The 27,656-nt window shown below is 47.9% G+C and overlaps 1 protein-coding gene across 3 annotated transcripts in view; it reads right to left on the bottom strand.

Moving 5' to 3' along the window:
* Nucleotides 1-27,656, bottom strand: part of LOC142581982 (extracellular matrix organizing protein FRAS1-like) — a 97,711-nt gene that overhangs the window by 27,854 nt on the left and 42,201 nt on the right. For all 3 annotated transcript variants that reach the window (XM_075691426.1, XM_075691422.1, XM_075691420.1), the window contains 4 exons: nt 6,894-6,937; nt 5,647-5,737; nt 3,812-3,978; nt 200-283 (listed from right to left, as the gene is read on the bottom strand). In XM_075691426.1, coding sequence (XP_075547541.1) covers nt 200-283; nt 3,812-3,978; nt 5,647-5,737; nt 6,894-6,937 — 386 coding nt within the window. The remainder of the gene's footprint in view (nt 1-199; nt 284-3,811; nt 3,979-5,646; nt 5,738-6,893; nt 6,938-27,656) is intronic.

The raw sequence follows: 27,656 nt of genomic DNA, 5'->3' as shown, positions 1-27,656 counted from the left end.
TAAGTTAAATGCATTTTATGGTAGTGTGTGTGTGTGTGTGTGTGTGTGTGTGTGTGTGTGTGTGTGTGTGTGTGTGTGTGTGTGTGTGTGTGTGTGTGTGTGTGTGTGTGTGTGTGTGTGTGTGTGTGTGTGTGTGTGTGTGTGTGTGTGTGGCACATACACATTCAACTCGTCGTGCAAACTACAAGCTGCATGTTACCGGGACGCACACGACGGGGTATCCTGCTGGTGCCGGCTGTCCCAAGTGGCCTCTGACGTCGTCATAGTGCAGCAGGGACACCACCTGTGTCAGGAAAGGAGTATAAAAACGCGCGCGGTAATTAAGAGGACTACAAAGATGGCGATGATTAGTGGATTACGCGGTTCACTTTCATATTGGCAGACTAAAGTGCAACATTCATCGGAGAGTAACAATTGCCACCTCGTTAGGGATTCTCGCTTCTAAGGCAACTGAGTCAAAAAGACCTTGCATACACTCGGCTTAGCTTCTGTGGTAGTAAGGGGTTTTAGTCGGTTCTTCTTTGGTCCGTTCTTTGTTGGAACGGGAAGTTACTTGGATGATGATCGGCAGTGATGATCAAACGCAGACAGGAAGTGAATAGGGATGTAGTCCAGATGAACAAGTGCTTAAAATAAATGTTTCGATGCAGGTACATCACAGAATCAAATGAATTTCCACTTGAACAATAGAGCAAGCAGTGCAGGCACGTACCCAGGATATTTTTCGGGGGGGGGGGGGGCACCCCCAAGGTAACTTTTCTATGCAAATAAGGGGGGGGTGTATTTTTACTAGTACAAACGTTAATGATTCCCACCGTTCCCTATCAAGGCGCGTAAACCCGCAAAAGAGAAATGAAATAAGGTGTATATTACAAGTACGCCTGTGAGATACACGTATCCTTTACTTGGCAAACCAGGAACCACATCAACTTGGCTCGCGCAGGAAACAAATGCAGGAAGGACACAGCCAAGAACAAGTAAACAAACGAAAGCGTAAAATGAAGATTTCTAGTAGTGTTTCTTTAATTAGCTCTGGAAGAATTATCGAGAAAGATATATTTGCGGAACAATCACAGTTCTTTTTAGAGCGCAGCTCTTTGGCGTCCGTTCCTGGGTTTCGCGTCGTCGTCGGCGTTGTCGTCGGCGTTGTCGTCGGCCTCGTAACCAGCTCCGCCCCCCTTTCATCCCCCCAGCGCTAGCAGCGACCGACTGATACCGCTGGATGCCGCTGACGCCGCTAGAGAGTCAAGATAACGTGACTGCATAGAACACCGTCGCCGCCATGCAGAAAGAGGAGGAAAGGGTCGCTGCTATCTCTTCCCTCCTCCCTTTATCGTGTTGTCCGCTTGCTGCGCGCGCTTCTGCCCCCATCGTTTGCCGCTGGGTGTACACGCCGCCCCCCTCCGCTTCCGCTTACTGCTGGTTGCTCTCGACGGCGGCGATGAGCCTCCGCTTCGGCGGCTCGAACTGCAGGGTCTTCTCGGCGGCGGCGATGAGCTTCTGCTTCAGCCTCGCTTACTGCTGGTTGCTCTCGACGGCGGCGCGAACGGCAGGGTCTTCTCGGCGGCGGCGCTTAGCCTCTGCTTCCCCCACGGCTGTGACAACCTTGCGAGCCACTTGTATAGATCTCGTCTTTGAGAATCAAGCATTGGTGTACCAAGTCGAACATATATCAGTCTATTTCTCCGACCACAAAGCTTCCTTCATGACTGTCAAGAACTGTTAGTGGAGTCTTTGTTAAAGGAATACGTGTGAAAAAAAAAAAAATTCTGTGATAGCGCATACATGTGTTGCTCGATTTCTTTGCCTCAATCTATCCAAAAGGTGAAACAGCTTATTTGCTGCGCTCAAATTTCGCATTAGGAAGTAACGTAATCGTCGGTAATTTTTTTGTCCCTCGTTTACAGCTCTACCAAGTTAGGTGCCGAAACCGACTCGTGTTGTTATTCGGGAAGTTGCGTAATGAAACGTGGCCACCAGTCCCGTGCAACCGCGTAGAGCGCAGGAAGCTGCGGTTCTAGACGTACTGCGCCCCCGCGGTAGGTTAGAAAAACATCTACGTAAGCACAGTAGAGAAGCGGCTACATCAGGCGGCTCGAACGATAACTGTAGAAGCGTCATTCAAAATACAGGTAACCATTCTCCATTTCCGGTGGCGTTTTCTCTACTTCCTTTTTAAATAAACGGATTTTCATGCATAAATATTTCCACCAACAACGGTTCAATTTGTTAATTTTTGCTTTTCCTTCCTGTTTGGACGTTGCCTCGGCTCTCTCCTTTAGTAGATAGCTTAATTTTTCAGCTTCTTGCAACTCTTGTCTCCCGTTGCCAATTTTGCACGAAAAGTGCTGTACAATTAGAAAAAAAAACCAGACGAGGTAACGGGTGACATTCGTGTTGCTTATGGGTTCCACGGTTATTGCAGGGTTTGATGGAAATTTTGAAATTTGTTGGGACGGCTGTGAAACGTAGAACGTTGAAAAGATATCAGTGGGGCCTTTCCAGCGGCAGCACCTTGAGATTTCGAAATAGACAGCTAAATAATGAGAAAGGCCAAAACATTGCGTCATTTTTTAGCTGGGAGAATATCAACCTGTTTCACGCCCTCAGTTCAGTGGCCTTTCCCTTGACCAGAACAGCGATCGCTTCCACAGCAGCCCATTGTTGACCGCCGAATAGCTGTCAAGTCTCAAGATTGAATTGGTGGCGCTTTAGGAATATGGGTGAGGAGTAGTGGCGTGGGCGAGGGGGGGGGCGAGGGTATGCCGCTTAATTTCGGGGGGAGGGAGGGCTCGGGCCCCCCGCCTTCCCTTTGGGTACGTGCCCGAAGCAGTGTCGCATTCTTCGACTGTCTCAATAACTTTTAGAGCCCAGACTACTGTATACTGTGCCTCGCTGATCGATCATCAAGTTTGATTACAGCGCAGACTCCTTTTAACGTACATTGTGCGGAGCCTCATTGATTTATTAGCAATCCTTATTTCAACCGAGACTGTGAGACAGGACATTGCCCGGGTTAATATAGCTCAAACAGACAGAAAAAGGGCGGTAGGGCCATAGGCCTCTCCCATAGATTCAATTGCCAATGAGAGTCGAAAGTTTCGCAGGCCACAACGCACAGAGATGTGCCTACTCTTAAAAGTAAAGGTATTTTTTATTTCTTTCTACACCTACGTATCGCTTCCTCATTTCCACTTAGTCAGTCACGGCTTCAGCGAAAAACACGCTAGGCACGCACAATTTATTGTCATGCCATTTCAAACCTAGGCGGCGTCTCTACAGCCAGCAAAGAGTTCTGGAAACGGCGCCGCCGCAACACCGCGTACATCAATCTCACTAGAAGTTTGTCTCACGGAGACAAATTATGACCATCGGCGAAACTCTTTGTTTACAAGACCACGTTCTCCGAATTCGTTCTTCACGTCCGTAACGCGCCTCCACGGCTCGCACTGTGACCCGTCACTCGACACCACGCGGGCTCTTCCGAGCACTGCAAAACAAAAAGAAAACCCAAGCAGTTGCCGCCCGGACACGCAGGGGAGTGGACCCCTGCCCCGTACGCATAACACGCAGGCAATTCGCCATGCTGGGAGAGTATACGAAGCAAGCATGCGGCCTGCAGTGATGCTTAGAACAAGCTCGCCAGAGACGGCTACTTTCGATTAACATTCTACTGCACGTGCACGTGTCATCCCATGACTTTCAGAACGGACTTCGTTCGCGTGAAGTAGTAAGAGGCCTACTCTTCGCGTGTGGTCGCCTCTCTGGGCAGAATATTGTTTCACAGTGCATCCCTTCGAGTCTCACTCACAACTGGCACGGTGAGAGCACTGGTAACTGCCGAGCTGATGGGCGGCAGGGCCGTTGCATTGGCTGATTGGGTGTATTTTACGAGCTGAGCCGGATGGAACTGGACGCCTTCCACATCTTCAACCAGCGTGCGCACATCGGGTGATCTTCGGTTGTTATCAGCCACATCTAGAGGAAGGAAGGAAAGAACAAGATATAATCGCTTGATCCAAACTGTGAGCACATTTATAGCTATGCGCACTTCGAAATCTACATTATTCAAAGTGTAGAAGAAATAAAGAAAAAGAAGCGACAGACTCATAGCAAGCCTGAATCGAGTACTGCGTCAAGCAACTCACTTTTCGATGTCACACGTCATGCATATACCTCAGACGATTCTTGTACCACCTCCACCTCCCATATTCCACTTCGCGCCCCACTTCATCCAGTTACTATAGTATCTCACCCAGTCATAGCAGTTCGACTATACCTCCATTCCGTCGACCCGAAACTCTCTAACTCCCACTCGTCCAGGGGTGCAGCGAACGACTGCAGCCGAGGAGAAGGGGGATGGAGTGGCACACCGGACACGTGCTCTCCCCCCGTCGATACCTTTGTGTATCTGGATGCCTGCCATAAAACAACGTGCGACAACACCCGCCGGACTCCCCTGGTAAAATGCGAGCCTGCCACAAGCAATGCACTCGACGACGTGCGAGTCCAATGCTTTCGATACACACTCACTCGTTTCCTTGCAGCAGCACGGCGCGCTCTGGCTTCTTCAGAATTAGCAAACTGATTCGAAGGACCCGCTTCGGCTTCATCGAGCCCCACCAACGTCCGACTTTTATGCTGACCCAACGCCGCTGCATTACACTGCGCCTAAAAAGGAGCGCATGGGAGTGGACGTGAGCTGGACGAAACACCACTAGGCGTTCACATTGCCTAGTCAGTTGGTGACAGTAATTCAGGTTAAAAAAAGAGGGTCAGGAAGAGAAAACAAGATGCAAGTGATAACCCCAAGTGCCCGTAATGTGCACACACCAATACGATGTATAATGTCGTTCTTGCGGTTGTCAGAAATGCTCCAATCAGCACGTATGCAAGAACCCCCTTTCTATCGAAAAGCGCGAGCTCTCTAGAATGGTAAAGTGTCTTAAGCGCCGCAATACACTGATAAGCTTTTATTTTGCGAAGTGATTACTGATATCCTGTAGCATACTACCCGTGTAGAGTGTGCGAACGCAGCGCTTAATAAAGGAACTTTCCACGGTTAAAATCTGACGACTAAAACATTGCAGGGCGGTATAACACACAAGCAACGCTGGCCCTAAAGAAAGACATCTCTTTCGCGCGTACTTACCCAGAGCATCGCTATTTGACTAGAATAGCAGCTTGGGCTTGTTGGTTTTCCATCCTGCTAGTAACAGCGCAAAATATAGACAAGGGACGAGAGAAGAAGACACCACAGCGCTTGTGGTGTCTTCTTCTCTCGTCCCTTGTCTATATTTTGCGCTGTTACTAGCAGGATCGCTATTTGAGCTGTAGATCGCGGCAGACTTGAAAGCCCGCGGTGCGTAAATGCATGCCGCCCGTTATTATCGTTTTTCTTTTTTTGTAACGTTTAGTTTATATAGCGTAGTCAAATGCGGCATTCGTAGTCGCACGGCGTGACGTTCGGATATTTCTTTCCCATGTTAATTAACCTACCATCTTTGGGAGGAAATGAAATTAAGAAACAAAAAGAATAAAAATGGGGAGGGTGGAAGAGTTGTTCGTATATACAAAACTTTCTTCCAAGCCAGTAACCCTTTATATAGTGCTATAGTACTTAAACTCACTGTGTTACGTACGCACCAGTATCTTCACCCGGTGCTCCGGTGTCCACGAAATTGTCCAACGGTTTCCTGTCGCTAACTTCTGGTTTCTTTGCCGCCGCTTGCTTCACCTGAAAATCGCGAGATTGCGCCACCAGCACCCAGAAAAAAGTAAATCATTGAAATACTTAGCACTGCGCTAGCCATGCACAGAAAGAAGCGTTTTCGAAAAGTATATAATAAATTCGTTTTTAGAGCGCAGCTCTTAGGCGCCCGTTCCTGCGGTGAGCGTCAGCGTCCTCGGCGTAATCGAGTGAACGAGCACGGTGAAGGACGAAAGAGCGAACGCGGACCGCAGTGGCTGATGAAAGCCGGTGATAGCGAAGAGAGTGCGAGGAGGAAAGCGGTGGAGGAGGGCGCAGCATGACCACGAGGAGGAAAGCGGAGGAGGAGAGTATGGCGAAACCGTGCGAAGAAAAGCGTAGTGCCTCGCAAGACTGGTTCTGCAGCGACGATGGCTACGAGATGGCGCCAGAGTATCGCGCTGTTAGCGCAGTTGTGTGTTCACCGATGACGCCACCGATGCTATGTACGGAGACAAAGCGCTGCGTGAGCGGAGATCTGTCTGCGGCGGCTGCTGTGAATCGCGCCCACGCGTCACGCGCGTGCTGCCTGCCGCAATCTCCCGATTAGCGAGGCAGTCGTGCCGCACTTCGCTCCGTTTGCAACGTGCCGCACGAGACGATTGTCCACGCCAGCCAATATATCGCGAAATGAAAACACGTATAGAGCCGTGCCCAAATTTTGTGCTAGGCAGTATGGTAATCTTCGGCGATTTTTTAAGCCCATAATAAATAAATAAATAAATAAGGAAAGAAAGTGAGAACTTTTGCATGTCTGTGCATGCTCTCATTATTTTGCATAGCGTGAAGGCCTCTTCCCCGCATAAGGGGGCCATTAGGCATTCAGCCAAGTGGCATAAAGATACGCGTTGTATATATATATATATATATATATATATATATATATATATATATATATATATATATATATATATATAGTTAGAGCTGTTGAATGTTGAATATTCGTCGATCGACTGCTACACATTGCCCGCTTCTGCAAGCGCTCATGCATAAACCAAGAAGCTGCCGCCGGCTGTATGCTATTATACATACCGTGGGAGGAAGCGCTTCGCGGACAGCTCGAGTGATCCATGGCTTTGAGCTATCTTTGACAGGGATGCACGCGCAATTTACGTACTGTTTGTCGCTTTCTGTGTACACTCACCGTGAAATTCAACGTCGCTGGGCTGTGACTCGGCGAGTTCCTCTCTGGGAAACGGAAATAGAAAACAAGATGTTACAACACACTGCCCCCAAGAACCACCTTCGTTCTTGTTTGTTTGTTTTTTTGCCCTTTTCAGGTGTTTCTGTGTTCTTCCTCCAAATTACTCCCCCACTAGAGGGTGGGGACAACAGAGGTTGTTTTCTGAGTTGTGCACTATTTCTCTTCCTGCACTACACGCCAGGAATGCGTGTATTTTCCTTACACTTGGTGAGATGTTCGTCATGGTCTACGTTACGGCTGAGTGGGCAGGACTCGGGTTCGGCACTCTATACTGGTCTGGATAAACTTAAGACAAGCATCGCAGCGAATATTTCTGAAAGCCGTGCCAGCGGCTACACTCCACTATATACCAGTTCTTTTTTTTTTTTTTTGGCCATACAGAGCTTTATATTTTTTTAAATCACCTGCTGGCAGACAGCGTAATTGTAGTCCTTGATCTGGTCAACTCGAAGCGGTAGACATTACTATCACGAGAAATCAAAATTTATAATCGACTAAATAAGAAAAATATCGCTAATTATTTCTAATTAATTAATTTACGGCACATGTTGCAATTTACAAAAGGCAGCGCCGGTGAGTTCGCAAGGCGTACCTGCTTGGAACGAACTCGCAAGGTGACACTCGTTTCGCGATATTAATTCCGAAAGTGTGCGACGAAATGCAATTGCGTTCCATTTACTTTTGTGCTTCAGTGCGTAAAACGGCGGTTAGTTGAATAAGTGGAACAAAAGTGCATTTTTTACTGCAAGTCTGACGGCGCATATATATCTAGAAACCTGTGCTATGCTTAGAATTCGTTAGTGAATATGCCTTGCAAATTAACTCACGGGCTACAATTTTAGATTACAATATGTGTCGTAAAGCAAATAATAAAGAAGGCAATTAATGACTTTTTTGTTAATTAGTGATTATGCATTTCCATTTCTCGTGCGGGTAATGTCCGCCGCTTCAAGTAATCCAGCTCAAGGAGTGCAATCACGCTATCTGCCTCAGCCTATCTGGAAAATTTCTGTATGGTAAAAAAAAAAAAAGACACCTCGTATTTAGCCACAGATAAGGTGAACCGCGCGTGCACAGGCCATTTCTTTCTGCCTTGCAGTCTCGAAGACAATATCACAATTTACAGTACAGGAGGAAGCTGGACACGAAAGGATGGAAATAAACCCACCGTTCACCCCAGTCCTCTGTGCACCCCCTTCTTCCTCCGAATATCTTTCTCGCAAAAAGAGCGTCGTCACCCAAGCTTCGCCATCAAAATGCGCTCGGTAAGACGAGGGCCCTAAATCTTCAGTCCAGATGTTCGTGAAGTCGCGCTACTTCACGAAAGATATTGCTTGAAGAGACCGAAAAAATAATGCAGAGAAAGGCAGTGAGGTTAACCAGAGGTAGTTCCGGTTGGCTACCCTGCGCAGGGGGAAGGGTTAAGGGGGATAAAAAGAGAAACAGAGCGGAAGGGGGAGATAGAAAGAAAGAGTGACAAGCACGTCTCCAGGGAACACCCACGATGATGCTACCTACGCCTTCGCTTCTCCGAGGTGCGCGCAGTGCAGAAATGACGAAGTGCGTGAACGCGCACGCTCGCCCCACTTGACGAGGGACTCGCGGGAATTCGCAAATGCAGTTGCCGCGCCACGCGTGCACCAAGTCGGGCGCTGACCCCAGTGACGCGTGCGAGAGAGTGCCAGGCCGGCCGGGCGGGTGTACCCGTGCATGCTCGGTCTGCGGTATGGAGTGCAGCATCGTCGAAGCTGAACAACTACTTTCAGCAGTCGGCCACCTGATTCAAGAAGTTTGTTGTGCAATCGTCATTCGGAGATCGACCATGAATCCTAGGCGTTTCGGAGCTTCATGCATAATATCGCATCGTCGAGATGCGATATGTGATATCCGAAACGCAATACGATTCGTGTTAGATCTTCAAATGACGGTTGTGCAACATAGAATATCAGCTGAATACACAATATCACACCGTCGAGATGTCTGAGCGTCAAACTTAGTGGGTTGCTTCAGACGTACTGGTATTCTCTCATCATTGCGAAAATCTTGGCAACACTTGGATGAACTGTTGCTATCGTTGCCTCCTTCCCGAAGTTATTCGCGTGTTGACGAGTAACGAAGGCAACGAAGGCTTCCTCTTCAAACTGAGACTCTGGTTTGGCAGTGTTCCAACTATTTTAAGTCTAAAAAAAAACATCTTTGGCAACGGATGGATGGATGTTGGGGTCTTTGCGTTTGCAGCGGGTTGGTAAGAAAATTTCTTTTAATGCGAATAGCATTCTTGGGATTGTCAGACCAGGTTTTTTTCCCCCGACTATCTAGCTATCCACTTATCCCACTAAACATGTGGGCCGATTCCGATCATAGTTCAGTAAAAAAAAAAAAATGTATGCGTCGATTGCGAAGGTGGTGCAGTCTAAAATGTGGGCCTTCACATACGTATGTGCCACTGAATATGTGCCGCTTTTCAATGAACGGACGGCAGCTTGGATATGTGTCACTGGGTGTGCGCAGACTTCACGTCGGCGTCGCCAGAAGGCGCAGCGTGTCCGGAGGAAAGGCAGATCAGCACATCCGATGTTATGAAGTGCGAAGGTACACAGCGAGGCTTGATATAGGTAACGTCCACCTCCCAGAAGCGCCGATATTCAAAGCGAATGGAAGCGTTAACCGGTCAGTAGTCGAGATAAGCAATAGACGTTTAAGTTACTGGTGGGGAAAAAAGCAGGGAAGAAATTGATAGGATGGGACCCGTTACGTCCATAGGTAAGTGTAGAAGGTATATATACAGCTTGTAAGGAACTGAATAAATATTAAGGAGATGTAGGCAAAATGCTAGAGTTTGAAAAGCATGTATAGATTGCCTGATTAGCTCAAGAAGGCTAGGTGACTATTTGTCACCGCCTCGTTTCAAAGGGGATGCCAATAAATTATCATCGTCAGCAGCAGCGGGCTTCAACTAACTAGGGAGGACATTCACAAAGCTATAGAGGCCGCACGCCAAAACACTTTGCGATTATGGCACCGCCTTCGAATCGTTGACCATCGTTCCGCCCAGTTCACGGATGCCAAGCAGTTATCGTAAGACCACAGCTTTGTGAATGCTACTCCCTGGTTGCGGGCCCCAGCGCCGTATCTTCCACTACGCTGTATGCGGGTTCAATGAGACGCAGTACTGGTCGAGTGTGAACGGCGCTCAGTCGGCCCTCGCTTTGCTTTTACAAGTACGGACATCGTAAGCGCGCCTGGAAAGGGAGGTGTGTGCGCGGAAAGGGAGGGTCTAACCCTCCGCGAAAATGTGTGGCGTAACGTAGACGTGACTGGGCAACAAAACAGCGGTCCTGCTGCCTTGCGTGATCACGCGAACACACCCAATACGACATCAGAATGCGCAAGAGGCCCTCCTTGAAGTGCGTAGCGTATAGTGCGGTTTCGGCCACGCTTGGCCCGATATGCTCAACGAGGAATCATGGCGGAAAGTCATTACTTCCAGTCGTATTTGCCGGATAGTGCTATATCGTATGAGTACTCGCCCTCAAAGAGCTTGGGTCACACGGGGCTCGGCGACTGAAGGAGCGTTCAGCCCAGGTTTATTTATCTTGACATTTACGGTTCGCGACGACTCCTGTATAGACTCAACAGTTGATCCGAAGGACCTTAAAGAAAGTGAAATATAATGCTTTTTTCTTTTTTCTAACAGACTGTTTGTCTGAGCGCCCGTGAGCCATCTTACATGCAGGTTTTAACGAAAGAAGGTACCTACCTTCCTTCGACCTGTCTCAAGTGTTAAACCCTGCAAGGATGAACCAACTAGCCAAGCAACATCTTAAGTACCCTTACACTTCAGTTGTCCTCCCCGCTTTCAGGTCCGGGTAACACTACTGTACAATTGTCGTTTGTAAGCGCACTCGAAGGCAAAAACTGAGAGATCCTATTTCCACTTTTTCAACTGCGCGCGGCCACCACATTATCGCACTTTATCCTCCTTGCTTAGGCTGCAGTGCCTGTATAAAAATTAAATATAAGAACAAGTATAAAGGAAAAGAATGGAACAGTTAATCCTGCAGTGGAACTGCTCGTTTGCGACTTAGCTTAGGAGAGCTAAAAAACAATATTGCTTCTTGATGAATGAATGAAACATCTGTATTGGGAAAAGTGATGGCTCCACGGCCTAAAAAGAAATTGGGCGAAGGTTCAGCAACGTGGAGCAGCGTGTCGCGGGCTCTGTGGTCGTCGGGCGGGGTAGTCCAGTATTCAAATGAGGTGATCAGGTCGCCTGTATTTCTGTCGGATGTATACGGGGCAGTCCTACAGCATATGTCTGGCGATAGGACGGGCGCCCGTTGTGCATGTAGGACATGCGACTGATTCGGTGATTCGGGTGCGCTTTCGCCTTCACTGTGCGTTAAGTATAGGCGTCTCTTACGTGCACTCCATTTATGGAGGCAGCCTTCCGTCAGTGCGGCTCCCGTGCGGACCTTGTGTATTAAGACTTGAGCATCGCGTGGCAGCCTCTGTGGCATCGGAGGCTCGTTGACAGGAGCTTGAGCCTTGAGGTCGCGGCGTCATTTTTACTTCGCCGCACGGATTCGCGCTGTGGAGTCATCCGGTGCAGGCAGGATCTGAGGTGCCAGGACGGAGTGGTCGTCAGAACCCTTGCTCGCCAACGCATGCGCAATTTTGTCGCCGATGCTGCCGGCGTGTCCCGTCTTCCAGTCCACCCTCACGTCTAGGTCATGTTGTTCCTGAAAAGCTACGATCACCATCTTTGTGTCACAGGCAATGGTGCCCATTGTGGGGGTGTTGTGGAGCCGCTTGATCGCTTCCCTGCTGTCGGATAAAGTTTGTAAACAGGGATGAAGTGCCTCAGACAGGCTGGCCAACGTTTCGATAGGAGGACCTATCTTCGTCAAAGGCGGCCTCGTCATCCTCGGCGTGTTAGTTTTAAAGGGTTAGTGCAGTGACGTCACGTGCGGGTGTTGTCGCTGGCGGCTGGTTTTAAAGAGAGAGATTACAAGAGGAAACAAGCGGTGTCGTCCGACGTCTGTGAGCTTCATTCTCAAGACGAGGGGACAAGAGCGTGAGAGTGGGCACGCGGGGAGAAAAGAAAAGAAAAAGAAGCAGAAAAAAAGGAAAAAAAAGAAAAAGAAAGGGGGGGGGAAACCAAGGCGGCACCAAGACAGACCAAAAAGGGGGAGTGAAAGAAAAAGAAAGAGAAAAGTGAAATCTTTAAGAAATACGGGGGCTTGGGAGCGTGTTGGGGATGCGAAAGGTTAGGAGGTATTCAGGGGGAGTCGTTGGCGGCATGTTTTTGAGGCATTAAAACGGTCGGTCAAGCGGTCAGCGCGCGAGTAACACAAAAGACAAAAAAAAAGGAGAAAGGAGAAAACCCAGACACACACACACACAAAAAAAAAACATGAGTTGAAAGTGACTTGAGTAGCATAGTAGTAATACGTCGAGTAACCTTGAAATAGTTAAGGTGGCGACGAGGAGTCTGCGGTGCAATGTACGGGGTGACTGAAAGGCAGCGGCATCGTCTTTCAAGGGGCACTGCCCCACGCGCTTAACGTAGGTGTCGTTACGGCGGCATCCAGAGATGGCGATACTCTGTGTTGAAGCGCCGAAAAAGGCATATTGACTTCGGAATGTGTTGTCGAGGGGATTTCAAGAAAAAAAAAAGATTAAAGAAAAAGGGGGGGAGGGAAGGGAGAGGGGGAGGGGGGCTGAAACCGGTATAACAAACAGGCGGGTGACGCGCGCAGAAGGGGGCAAGTGTACATGGAAGAAGGGGATCGTACAGTTGGTATAGACGTAAAAACCTGAATGAGTACATTAAATTGAGTAGTAGGCAGGAAAAAAATTTTTCGGAATGGAAGAGTAGGTGAGGTTAAGAATTAAAGTTGGCTGGTGGCCTAATGTGTTTTGTGTATTGGTTGATGATATGAGAGTTTCAGATTTAAGTTACAGCTTTTAAAGATTCTAAGTTGCCGCGTGCCAAATTAATTCCTGTCGGGTGTAGGCAATTAAACTTGTGTATGAGGTATGATTCCGTATACTTCCTTTCGCGAGGGGAACGGAAATTTGTTTGTAGTATATAGAGCCTTGCTTTGTCAAACATATGTCCATGTTCATTAAAGTGGCTGGCTACTGCTTTGGGTAAATTGTGTTCTGTGTCCGCGCGGTGACCATTGAGTCTTGTATTAATTTGTTGTCCAGTCTCACCTATGTATTGTTTGCTACAAGCGGCGCATTCTAGACAGTAGACTACGTTGCTTGATGTGCAGGTGAAAGCCGAAGTTACCTTGTGTGTGTAATTCGACGCTGTACTTTTTACTGTAGTAGTAGATTGAATGTGTTTGCATGTAGAGCACCTGGGGCGGCCACAGGGATTGGTTCCCAACTTCTTCTTTTTCTGTAGTTTGGCGTGCACAAGAACATCTTTAGAATTAGTGTTGCGTCTGTAGGCCACTCTGGGAGGGTCGGGAAAAATCTTCTTAAGTTTCTGGTTGCTGGTGAGAATCGGGTAGTATTTACTTAGGATGTTATTCACGTTTGGGAGTGCGTTTGAGAATTTAGTAGTAAGAAGAGGCGTTGTTGTTCTTGTGGTCCTCGGGCGGGGCTTGAGGACCTCGGCTCGATCAAGTTTGGTTGCAGCGATGTAAGCTGTTTGAAGGTCACTGTTTGGGTGCTTCCTGTTTGATAGCGTTTCTTTAAGGTGATCGAGTCTATCTATGTAGTCTTGGTTTTCAACGCAAATGCGACGTAGTCGTGTGGCTTGGCCTTTAAAGATGCCTTGTTTGCAATGTCTGGGATGGTGGCTGGTATATTCTAGGTACTGTTGTTTGTCGAAAGGTTTCCTATACAGCGTTGTCTTTAGTTCACCATTGTCAATGTATATTGTTGTGTCCAGAAAGTTTATGCGCTCAGTTGAGGATTCTGATGTGAATTTTATTGTTGGGTGAACAGAATTTAGAAAGGCTACATATTTATCTAGACTGTCTTGACCATGTCCCCAGATTATGAGTATGTCGTCTATGTATCGTAGGTATGTGTGGGGCTTGGTAGTGCAGCGCGATAGGAAATCTGTTTCTAGAATCCCCATAAATATGTTCGCGTAGGTTGGTGCAAAAGGCGTACCCATGCTTGTACCATGTATCTGTAGGTAGTAACTCTCTTCAAATTCGAAGTAGTTATGTGTGAGAACTAATTCAAGGAGAGACAGGTAGACTTCAGTAGAGTGTTGTGCACTGTGTTTAGACAGCGTTTGTTTTATCGAAGATAAACCATCAGGGATTGGAATGTTGGTGTACAGCGCCGTGACGTCTAGTGTTGCGAGAATTGTGCTGTGGGGTAGTGTGCCTTTAGTATTAATGTCTTCTACAAGATACGCCCCACCTGCTGAGAATTCTCAGCAGGTGGGGCGTATCTTGTAGAAGACATTAATACTAAAGGCACACTACCCCACAGCACAATTCTCGCAACACTAGACGTCACGGCGCTGTACACCAACATTCCAATCCCTGATGGTTTATCTTCGATAAAACAAACGCTGTCTAAACACAGTGCACAACACTCTACTGAAGTCTACCTGTCTCTCCTTGAATTAGTTCTCACACATAACTACTTCGAATTTGAAGAGAGTTACTACCTACAGATACATGGTACAAGCATGGGTACGCCTTTTGCACCAACCTACGCGAACATATTTATGGGGATTCTAGAAACAGATTTCCTATCGCGCTGCACTACCAAGCCCCACACATACCTACGATACATAGACGACATACTCATAATCTGGGGACATGGTCAAGACAGTCTAGATAAATATGTAGCCTTTCTAAATTCTGTTCACCCAACAATAAAATTCACATCAGAATCCTCAACTGAGCGCATAAACTTTCTGGACACAACAATATACATTGACAATGGTGAACTAAAGACAACGCTGTATAGGAAACCTTTCGACAAACAACAGTACCTAGAATATACCAGCCACCATCCCAGACATTGCAAACAAGGCATCTTTAAAGGCCAAGCCACACGACTACGTCGCATTTGCGTTGAAAACCAAGACTACATAGATAGACTCGATCACCTTAAAGAAACGCTATCAAACAGGAAGCACCCAAACAGTGACCTTCAAACAGCTTACATCGCTGCAACCAAACTTGATCGAGCCGAGGTCCTCAAGCCCCGCCCGAGGACCACAAGAACAACAACGCCTCTTCTTACTACTAAATTCTCAAACGCACTCCCAAACGTGAATAACATCCTAAGTAAATACTACCCGATTCTCACCAGCAACCAGAAACTTAAGAAGATTTTTCCCGACCCTCCCAGAGTGGCCTACAGACGCAACACTAATTCTAAAGATGTTCTTGTGCACGCCAAACTACAGAAAAAGAAGAAGTTGGGAACCAATCCCTGTGGCCGCCCCAGGTGCTCTACATGCAAACACATTCAATCTACTACTACAGTAAAAAGTACAGCGTCGAATTACACACACAAGGTAACTTCGGCTTTCACCTGCACATCAAGCAACGTAGTCTACTGTCTAGAATGCGCCGCTTGTAGCAAACAATACATAGGTGAGACTGGACAACAAATTAATACAAGACTCAATGGTCACCGCGCGGACACAGAACACAATTTACCCAAAGCAGTAGCCAGCCACTTTAATGAACATGGACATATGTTTGACAAAGCAAGGCTCTATATACTACAAACAAATTTCCGTTCCCCTCGCGAAAGGAAGTATACGGAATCATACCTCATACACAAGTTTAATTGCCTACACCCGACAGGAATTAATTTGGCACGCGGCAACTTAGAATCTTTAAAAGCTGTAACTTAAATCTGAAACTCTCATATCATCAACCAATACACAAAACACATTAGGCCACCAGCCAACTTTAATTCTTAACCTCACCTACTCTTCCATTCCGAAAAATTTTTTTCCTGCCTACTACTCAATTTAATGTACTCATTCAGGTTTTTACGTCTATACCAACTGTACGATCCCCTTCTTCCATGTACACTTGCCCCCTTCTGCGCGCGTCACCCGCCTGTTTGTTATACCGGTTTCAGCCCCCCTCCCCCTCTCCCTTCCCTCCCCCCCTTTTTCTTTAATCTTTTTTTTTTCTTGAAATCCCCTCGACAACACATTCCGAAGTCAATATGCCTTTTTCGGCGCTTCAACACAGAGTATCGCCATCTCTGGATGCCGCCGTAACGACACCTACGTTAAGCGCGTGGGGCAGTGCCCCTTGAAAGACGATGCCGCTGCCTTTCAGTCACCCCGTACATTGCACCGCAGACTCCTCGTCGCCACCTTAACTATTTCAAGGTTACTCGACGTATTACTACTATGCTACTCAAGTCACTTTCAACTCATGTTTTTTTTTTGTGTGTGTGTGTGTCTGGGTTTTCTCCTTTCTCCTTTTTTTTTGTCTTTTGTGTTACTCGCGCGCTGACCGCTTGACCGACCGTTTTAATGCCTCAAAAACATGCCGCCAACGACTCCCCCTGAATACCTCCTAACCTTTCGCATCCCCAACACGCTCCCAAGCCCCCGTATTTCTTAAAGATTTCACTTTTCTCTTTCTTTTTCTTTCACTCCCCCTTTTTGGTCTGTCTTGGTGCCGCCTTGGTTTCCCCCCCCCCCTTTTTTTTTCTTTTTTTTCCTTTTTTTCTGCTTCTTTTTCTTTTCTTTTCTCCCCGCGTGCCCACTCTCACGCTCTTGTCCCCTCGTCTTGAGAATGAAGCTCACAGACGTCGGACGACACCGCTTGTTTCCTCTTGTAATCTCTCTCTTTAAAACCAGCCGCCAGCGACAACACCCGCACGTGACGTCACTGCACTAACCCTTTAAAACTAACACGCCGAGGATGACGAGGCCGCCTTTGACGAAGATAGGTCCTCCTATCGAAACGTTGGCCAGCCTGTCTGAGGCACTTCATCCCTGTTTACAAACTTTATACCACAGTGTGCTATTCCATCTGTCAGCCCCTTTCTTGCTGTCGGTATGAAAGACAACGCGTTATCCACATTCACGCAACCCCTGGCGTGCCTCCTCATGCACCTTATCAACTTCCTCCTCATGCACCTTATTCTGTTCAACTTCCTTTTCTGTTTTAACCATTAGGCTCATGAAAAATCTATGCCGGATCTGAATAATTCTTCATACCCAATGAAGTTTTCGCAGTGCAATCGCGTTGGGTAAATTTCATGAATTATGCTTTATCATTTGAAGAATTACAATGGGCCAATTTATAAAGTGCGCTTGGCTTTATGAAAGCAAAAGTCCATGCACGTCCTCGAATGCATATTTAATGCTATACTTCGGTATACCTTTAAAAGAAGATGCTTATAGACTCACGCCAAAATTTACGGAGATACAGTTAGCTTCGTAATATGTCAAAATAGTATATTAGTGTTAATTATTCTTTGTTAGGCCGTCCGCTGATATTTTCACCATTCAAGTGTACATGACGTATCACTTGGGCAGGTAACGGTGAAGGCTTTCGGTGCTGCTTTCTGAGACGCACGGAGTGCTAATAAATTTATTTGATACAGATGAAAACATTATATTTCATGGTGGATGACGCATAAAAGACTAAAACACTCGGCATTTAACTCAATTGAGATAGAAACGTTAAACGTTACTGGTGGTCTCTCTCCTAAAATGCCAGTCGATTTCCTGCATTGCAATACTGTTGCGTGCATTGGCGTGCTTGGCCATCTCTAAGCATATTTTTCCTTTCATGAACCTTCCTCCACCTTGCAAAACTTCGCAGAATTTGCCATATTTTTGTTAGGCTTGTCTTGGCCTATCATAGGATGAAACTACCACCGATTCCGATTGTGGAGAGTTACTCAAGCTTTATTATAGTATATAGCTCATCTAGTTTACAGATGAATATACATTATCCTTGTCGTTAAGTCTTTCCGCCCACTGACTTTCCAATTTGTAAAAAAATATCATTCTTACATTTAAGGACTTTTTTTTGTGCGACGCAATATTGCTATACTTGGTATACAAGTGCTTGAAGCGACACTATAGGTCAACGATGTAGATTAATATAATTTTGCAAAATGATACAACTAGGCAAAAAAATCTCGGTAGCAGCGTTTTTTGGATGCAGCGCCATTTGGTTACAAAATAATTGATCTCCATCAACTATGCAGGAAACTACAAAATGGCACAAAAGCCCGCAACACGATAGGGGAGTTAATTCAAACACGCATTAAACATGTGACCGCGTCTATTTCAGCTCTTCGAAATATTGGAACTTGCACGGGTGCGTCGTTAAAACCATTGGCTGCTGCCCGCGCAGCGAAGGCGCCGTGGCTTCGGCGTTGCGCTGCTAAGCCCGGGGGCGTGATATCAAACCACGGCCGTGGCGGCCGCATTTCGATGGGGGCGAAATGCAAGAAACGCCCGTGGACCGTGCATTTGTGTGCGCGTTAAAGAAGCCCGAGGGGCGGAGGGGGGTCGAAATTAATCCGGAGTCCTCCACTATACGACGTGCCTTATAATCATATCGTGGTTTTGGCACGTAATTAAAACCCCAGAATTTAATTTTAACTCTGTTGCAGACTGTACAAAAGGAGAGCATCCTTTTCAAGGGCAGCTCCTCTCAGACAGGCCTGTATCTTTGCTAAATCTTATCATACTAGTTCCTCACTGGTTCCGCAACCTCAACGAGGAGGTGCACGCAGGTGTAAGGCAGCTTACAAGCGCAACTAAACGGAGCGCATTGGGCCCATGCAGCGTGGCCTTCGAAAACAAATCACGGTGCGACTGTACGCCTCCGGTCACAGTCTGTTCAATTTCTTGCGTAATATTAACACACCAGAAATACATCGGTCCACGTCACGCAAGGGTAAGAATAAACTATATTTCGCTCAAATCAATTCGCACGTGAGGTTGAAAAGCGTTGTTTTCTGAAACATTTCATTCTCCTTGTATTACGAACCGTTCTGAGCTCGTGTGAACCAGTTGGAACCGTTATGTTTTCGCTCCGGAGCTGAACCTGAACCGAACCGGAAAATATTCGGAAGCCTGAATTTGAACCCGAACCGAACGCGAAACTTAGTCGGTTCGACACCCTGTGAGTGGAATGCCCAGGATACTGATCCATCGCTCTTTTGGTCGTGAGATCTGCCGACCTCCCATTGTGATTAAGTTAAACCTTCGCCCGTTCAAGGTCGTAGCCTCGCATCAGGAGATAGTTGGTTTTCTCTGGGAACGGCTACATGCCTGTGGGGGGCAGGTTATCATCGATGGTTTCCAATGCTACCATACGAAGTTTGTGACCGTTGTGCTAGCCCCAGTACATTCTCTAAAGATGCCAGAAACGCGGTATATGTTCCACGGTATCGAACGCCTTCTTGAGGTCGACCGCCACTAGAACTCCGGCGGTCTTGAGCCGGCCACGGCGCTCGCCTCCCACTAACCTACGTAACATGGGAAGGCTGTCGTGTGTGCACAGACCCGACCGGAATCATGTCTGTGCAGAATCAAAGAAGCCGCGATTCTCTTCTTCGAGGTGGTATGTAAGCCTTGTCAACACTATAGGCTCGAGGAACTTAGATAGCGCTGATGTCAAAGATATTGGTCGGAGGTTGGCTATACAGTTCGGCTTTATCCCTGCTTTTGGAATGGATGCACAAATTAATGCTTCCATTCCAGAGAGAGGTCGCCAGTGCGCCTATAGTCGTTGAGCTCATCGAGTAGTTTGAGCTTCTGTGGCTCGTCGAGATTCTGGTGCGTATGTGCAAACTTTTATTGAAATAAGATTCTGGGTGCATTTGCCATGATGTTCCGTCTTTGCCAGGGGCACTCTGCGTATATGTGGCGTCCGGAGCAAGGGTCATGTCTTTAATGGCAAAGGGCACGTCCGACCTTATGTCACTTTCCGGCTCCTTCGCTTCATAGAGGTGAGGGTCTGGCAGATTGGTTGGCTGCGGAAAGAACGCCTCGGCTGTGGCTTCCTCAGACTGTTCCGGCGTCAGGTGCGTAGCTAGTATCTTCACCGTGGTGTTCGGTTTCTCGGGTTTGTCAGCGTGCTCATCAAATGCTTCCCGGCAAGTTTACCAGATGTTTGTCCGGAGTCGGGATTGTATCGTCTATGTCCAGTAATCGTGTCGCTTCTTGAGCCGCCAGACAGTCTCCGGCTGCCTGGACGCGCGTAAATTACCAACTGAAACATTGCCCGATGCACCTCGCCACGTCTGGAGCAACTCGGCTCCGTTAGGCCGTAGTATGGTACTAAAAGTAGTCTGCGCGCTTTTCCAAGGTGCATCGCACAGCTACCATCTCCCGAGAATTTATGTCATAAGCCATCGTATATCACCAAGGTCACGGCGCACGAACACCGCCGCTTGAGCCTCAGTCACAGTACCTTGTTGACCCCGGTCTCTTCCTCCACATGTTCAATAGTAGGTCCAAGGTACCCATTATAGCAGCTGACGTCTGGTTCCGTCCCCTTTGTTTCCTGCAGTACAAATGCTGCCAGCTGCGTCGAGAGGCGGAACACCTAATTAAGCTCTGCCGCACTCTGACGTATATAGAGCACGGCAGTTCCACTGCAGTACATCAGGGCTACGCTCAGGCGACTGGAGCACCAGGCCCCTGGCCTGAGCTCTGCTGTTTCTGTTCGGCGTGTCCATTCTGGTTGAGGAAATGTAAAAAAAATCTGCGCTATCTACTGTACTGTCATCTGGAGGAGTTCTTCAACTCATAGAATGGTCGATGTTGTTACAAGGGACAAACACGGTTCGCGCTATACCGTAATACACTGGCTATCACTATTCTATCCGATGTTCGAAAGTTCTTTTTCTTAATTATTCACATTTGACTCGATTAAAAGATTTCGCTATTCGAACATCCTTAATATTAAGAGAACAACATTTTTGGATACATACAAGGTCACCGATCATACAAGGATACATCGATCATCTGCCATGCCAACTCTAGCACTGAACTGTTCTGAAATTTAGCACCTAGATCTTTAGTTACACTGGTACAACTATAGAGCCGCCACCTTTGCTGAGAAAAAAGAACGGCACCGGAAGGGAGGAGACAAACTTTTGGAAGAAGTACTATGTGAAAGAATAAAGTGGTACGTGATACATCGAGTACAACCTTTAGCAAATTGAAATGTATTGAAATGCTTTATATAAAATTTTCTACACATTAAAAAAATATTCGAGGACGCCTAAGCGCTTCTTATGAGTTGTGAATGTTAAAGCGTTAGTGTCCAATTGAACGCCGCTGAGCGGCCCTTCGAGTTTTACGCTGCGAATAATGTTTTCAAGTTTCGCCGAGGGATATGTTGTGAGTTTTGCGATTAAATTGGTGCGGCTTATTATCATTTCTTTTTGTACAGTTTCTACGTTAGCGTGTTGGCTGTAGACCGGAATAATTTAGACGACATTGCTCAGAAATCAAGGATGCCGCATGCCACCGATGTCGTGAGCGTCGAGAGACCGAGGAAGCAGCAACCGCCACCAGGGCAGGCAGGTAAGCGCAGTGGTGGTGAGAGAGAGACATGGATCGAGCTCTGGCTTCCCAGAGCGAGACCGTGGCGCCTGCACTCGACTGCCACACCTACGACAACCCGTCCCGACCCGTGGCGCCGTATGTGCTTCGTCGAGGCGCGCTGGTGACGTGGCGTCGCGGTGATACCCTCTCTCCTCACGCAACGTCTGGCGCGCCAGTGCAGCAGCAGGCGTTCCGCATCGGCCACTATGCTCTGTCGAAGCGAGCTCGTGACGTGCGTCACAGCCAATGGGAATTTAGGCGCCGTTTCGCTGGTACAGACGCCGCGCTTTGCGCTCAATGGGCCATTTGATGATTTCGCATCAAACACTAATATACCAAAGGGTAAAAGCCACGAGCCCACTGAGCGTCGTTTTCATTCAAGTGCAGGGAATTGTGGAGGCTGGAAAATGAATCATATGAGTCCACTTACGTATGCCAAGCTGGTCGTGCCAGCTGATGCGATAAGCGCCAACAGTCGGTGGCCTCTGAGAAGACGTATCGAAGAGCAGCAGAAGTTGCACTTCCACTCAAGAAAAAAGATCAGGAGAAAAAAATTCTTAATCAGTCTAAAGATTAATGTAATTAATCAGTCTCGCGATTAACTTGGGATAAGACGACAGTGATCAGCTTAACGAATTAGGACTTAATCCGATTGCGACTATTCAGTTGTTTGCTTTGTATAAACGCTCGACAGAGCGCTTACGATGCAAGTTATATATGTGCAGATTTAGAAAGCACCTGGCGCCTAGCCGAGTGTCCTTCAGGACCAGTACTGTGTGAAATAAAGTTTTACCACGACCACCAGGAAGAACCAGAAAACGGGTAAATGGCGTGCCGGTGAGGGGGTCGCGAACCGGCAGCAGCCACCGTGAGGAAAACTGGCTGTGCCGGTGAAAAACCGACCAGGTGACAATTCTAGATACAACTAGATCGACAGCAACCGCAGGTTTCAAATCGAGAGACGCGCACGTGGTACAATCGCATCGGTAGGCACTTGAGCAGCGCGCCAGCAGTCGTCGGCCCGTAGCCACAGCAGGCAGCAGCGAGTTTCCGCAGCACCAGGAGAAACGCCACGTTCGGGGGCCGGCAGGGAAGAAACGATTGCGACAAATGGATTGCAATAAAAGTTGTGATTCTGCTTTGCAGGAGGACCAAATGTATACGCCGTATAGGATATGCCCGGGGATCGAGAAAGCGGCGTCCATCTAACGACCCGGCTTTTATCGCCGCCGGACGGCGTTTATTGCGCAATCGTCCTCGCAGTCGCGCGGAAGAGGGAAACGGGGCTGCCCGCTGTGTGCGCACGTCTTTATTTAGTGCCTGTATCTTTAAATACCGGTAAGGATCGGCCCAGCGTCCCAGTGGTGCCTCTTTATCGGGTGATGATTTGACGTCGATGTCGGTGGGAAACAGGATGGCATGCGTTGAACCCGCAGACCGACGCAAATACATGCAGGGGAGAGCACCTTACCGATCAATGAGTTAGCTATACTTTGTTTCCGCAGACCGCGTCTATACTATATATGCCATTCCGCAAAACTTTGCGGAGCACGGTTTAGTCACGCTAAAAGTGGCACATTCTTGTGGCCCCGCACTGACCCAGGATTTCAAATGCCTGCTTACATCGTTCTTTATATAAACTGCAAATTGATCGTTTGCACTTTAGTTGATAAGCATGCGCCAAAAGACGTCGAAAATGTGGATAGCGAATGTAATCAGTTGTGCGAAACGTTTTGAACGTTTGACTTTACCCCTTCTGGGACTTTGTTGGGCGTGCTTTGCAATAAATTCAGTGCGGTCAGTCCCCCTCGTGGGTACGAGTCATGTTTTGGGGCGGCAAAAACGACAACGACCACAAACGTCGCTGGTGTTGACCGATGTACGGCGGCCATGCCAGCGATGACGCCTTGTGCGAAACTGCCTGGATGTGCCCGGCTACATTTCCAGGGTGTTAGGTATGGCCGGACGCCAAGGGCGATACGTCTTCCCCCTACCCTCTACTTGGCCGGACCCCTCGGCGCCGAAGAGGTCATTCACCCGACCTTCTCCCCGGATTAGTCGAAAAGAGGATCGACTTCTCCTCCCCGTGCTCGGTAATGTGGGAGGAGGGGCCCTCTCTCTGTGCCTGTCACGTGTCATCGACGGAAGCAAGATCCCGCCCACACTTGCAGAGAGCCTAGTATTTAAGGGGCTCTGAAATGTACTTGTGAGATACTTCATACTTCATACTTCATGCTCTTCTTATTTTCTTTCAACTACCTTTGAATAAACAGCGCAAGTTTCGCACTAGCAAATCGTCTCGCCCTTGCTCGGTCTCCATGGTCTACCGGATGCCTGCAGCCCGCCGACAACGCCACGCTACCCAATAAGTAATGTCGGTCGAGCTTCGATAGGCTGGAGTCGCTACTTCTCGGCAGCAGTACGGTACGCTACCCTGGAGTACGCAAGAAACAGGTTGCTAGCGGTGGGATCGCCTACAAACGCAACAAACTGGTTGCTAACGGTGGGATCGCCCCTGCAGTGCGACAAACTGGTGGCAGCGGTGGGATACGGAATCCTGGAGACCCCAACTTGGACGAAAACTAGGAGATCGTAGCCTCTTCGTCCTAGCAACAACGTTCGGAAGGAAGGTGTCTGGATCATGACTGCATGTGGTGAGTGCACGGCTTTTCTTCACTGAGATATCACTTGGCTTTTACGTATTTTTTGGAAAGTACATAGCAGTGGTTTTTCTTTAAACCGTTGACGGAAGTTTGAGTACGTCAAGGTTGTATAGAGTGAAGGTATAGCAGCACTAAGGGCAGCCATGAACTTGAAGGCACTAAAGAAGCCGGAATTGTTGAGCTTGGCCAAAGAGTTGGGCCTCCAAATTGCCGAATCAAAGAGAAAGCCGGAGATCATTGAGGCGATCGAAGCGACCGGGGCAGACGACGAGGAACTGACGGAATGCCTAGAGGGCATTAAAGAAAGAGAGGAAAAAGAAGAGCGTAAGCGCCTAGAGGAAAAAGAGGAGCGCGAGCGGGCAGCACGTGAGGCCAAAGAAGAGCGCGACCTGGAAATGAAGCGCCTAGAGATTGAGCTTCTGAAAGTACAAAATAGCGAAAGACCTAGCACAGAGGCACGTGAAAGCGAGCGCAGAATGACAGACTTGATGGCACCCTACGCAGTAGGAGGGGACATAGGTCTTTTTCTGGTACAGTTTGAGCGCACGTGTGAGAAGGCAAAATTCGCGAGAAACACGTGGCCGCAACGCTTGCTTACGTTACTGCCACGTGAGGTAGCTGATATTATCGCCCGCATGAGGAAAGAAGAAGCAGAGGACTTCGATGAAGTCAAAGCAAATCTGCTTAAAAAGTATAGATTATCAGCTGAAGCATTCAGGGGAAAGTTCAGGGAAGTCGAGAAGACCAAAAGTGAGTCATATTCAGATTTTGCATACACCTTGGAGGTAAACCTGAAGGAATGGCTCAGAGAAGAGGGTGCACTCGGCGACGCCGAAAAGACAATGCAGTGCGTTGCCTTAGAACAGTTCTACCGCCGGCTGCCAGTAAACATCAAGCATTGGGTTCAGGATAGGCCAGGCGTAGACACTGTTACGAAAGCGGCCGATCTCGCTGAGGAGTACGTAACTCGCCGTGCGGACGAAGGCAGCGAAGCTCCTAAGGAGGAGATGAATAAATGCAGACCCGACAAGCCAAAACGATGGTCAAATTCGAGTCGGTATAAAACAAAGGAAAGATCAGATTCAGGGAAAAGTAGTGACGAGGACAGCGAAGGAGAAAAGGAGTCACCCGAACAGAGGGCAGAAAAGCAAAAGAAAAAGGCTTTCGAGGCCAAGAAACCAGTAGTTTGCTACACCTGCCGGCAAACGGGGCATATCTCCGTGGGGTGCAGAAATCCCAAACTAGTGTTGATGTCACTAAGTAGTAACGCAGAGAATCTGAACTTGCTCGAACCGTACGTTCGATACCTCGTGGTAAACGGCAAACCGTGTAGAGTACTCTACACATTCTCTACATTGTGGCTGCCGAGTCGCGAAGCACGTGCTTCGCGACTCGGCAGCCACAATGGACGTAGTGCATCCGTCGTATACGTAAAGCAAGGCCAGTTCACGGGAGAATGTGCTTCGATAAGGCAAGCCGTAGAGGCCTCCAGTGTTTGTCTCCCGGTGGCCGAAATTCGTATTGAAGGCCCTTTCGGAGTACTGGACACTGAAGCCGCCGTCTCGGCACATCTCCCGCCGCAGTATCCGTATTTGTTTTCTAACAAATCAGAGGATTTGCTACGACGCAAGGGAATCGGGTTTTGTGAGGAAACAGTGCAAGCCCTAACTCGTTCCAAGGCAGGGTACGAATGTCCAGTGGTGGAGAAAACAGGTTTGACAACTGATTCGTCAACCAGTACTGAACAGGATAGCCCTATAGGGGATGAGGCGGAAAGTACGCCAGCTAATGAAAAAACCAGGAAAGCAGCGGAGCCTGAAATGTCGCGAGGAGCAGAATGCAGCGAGTTATTGAACGTAAGTCCTGCCACAATGATCGCTGAGCAGGAAATGCGTAAGGCACAAAGCAATGCTGAGTATTACTATAACAGGACGGCTCGCACGCGACACTTTGAAGTTGGGGAAAAGGTAATGAACCTGAAAACCTCGTTGAATAACCAATCTGAGGAAATGCCTGTCGACTTTCCAGAGTTAACAGCAGTGACGGAGACAAAAAACATTGACGAGACCATTGATAAGTTAGTAGAACAGGCAGAGTTGAATCCCATTCAGAGGGCCGAACTGAGGGAACTCGTGTTTGAATTTAAAGACGTATTTTCAGACACACCGGGCAGGACAACTGCGATCATTCACGATATCGAGTTAACCTCGTCGGACCCAGTTCGTTCGAAATCTTATCGCGGTTCGCCTCGTCAACGTGAAGTCATGACCGCTGAAATAAACAAGATGTTAGAGCTAGGTGTAATCGAGCCAGGAGAGAGTGATTATACCTCGCCTCTTATCTTGGTTGAGGTCCCAGGAAAAGAGCCGCGGCCATCGACTACCGCAGGCTCAATTTAATCACGAAGGACCAGACTTATCCAATACCGCATATCGAGGAAAGGCTTGAGAAAGTGAGCAGTGCTACGCTCGATTTAGTCAGAGGGTATTGCCAGGTTCCGTTGACCGAGAGGGCAAGCAGGCTTGCAGCGTTTATTTCCCCGATGGGAACCTTTCGTCCGAAAGTCCTGAGTTTTGGATTGAAGAATGCGCCATATTGCTTCTCTAGCCTTATGGAACAGGTGCTACGAGGAATGGAGGACTTTGCACTTCCCTATCTCGATGACATAGCTATCTTTTCTTCATCATGGGCGTACCATACGCAACACCTGCAAACCGTGTTGTGTCGTCTACGAGAGGCCAACTTAACTGTTAAGGCTCCCAAATGCCAATTAGGGCGCGCGGAGGTAGCTTATCTAGGTCATGTAACAGGGCAAGGCCATCTTCGGCCTTCCGAGGTTAAACTGATCGCGATAGACAACTTCCCGCAACCACGCACCAAGCGGGACATCAGATCATTCCTTGGCTTGGCGGGTTATTACCAAAAATATATTCCGCGGTATTCCGAGATTGCGAGTCCTTTAACGGATGCTCTCAGAAAAACAGAACCACAAACGGTAAAGTGGGATGACGCAAAAGAAAAGGCTTTTAGTATGCTAAAGAACGCACTAACGAGTCAGCCAGTGTTGAACGCGCCCGACTACTCTAAGCCATTCATTCTTCAGTGCGATGCCAGTGACAGGGGTATGGGGGTGGTGCTCTGTCAAAAGAAAGATGACGAGAACGGACATCCTGTACTGTACGCCAGTAGAAAGCTTTCAGTTCGTGAGGAAACATACAGTGCATCAGAAAAAGAATGCGCCTGCGTATTTTGGGCGGTACAGAAGCTAGCTTGCTATATCGCTCTCGACTCTCGTATGGTAAGCGAATAAGTCTTTTTTCCCTGTAATATGCATATAGAATATATAGCCTCAAATCAAATACTCATTACGTTCTTATCATATACTTGAAGCCTTCTTCTGAAGTGACATAAAATACGGTATTTCTTTAAACGAAATTTTTTTTTTTTTTGCGCTGCCATTACAAAACCCCGAACCCAAAAACAACCTGCAAT

The sequence above is a fragment of the Dermacentor variabilis genome, chromosome 1, assembly GCF_050947875.1.
Source record: "Dermacentor variabilis isolate Ectoservices chromosome 1, ASM5094787v1, whole genome shotgun sequence".
Lineage (NCBI taxonomy): Eukaryota > Metazoa > Arthropoda > Arachnida > Ixodida > Ixodidae > Dermacentor > Dermacentor variabilis.
The sequence above is the reverse complement of the archived record's forward strand: the minus strand, read 5'-3'. Positions and strand labels throughout refer to the sequence as shown.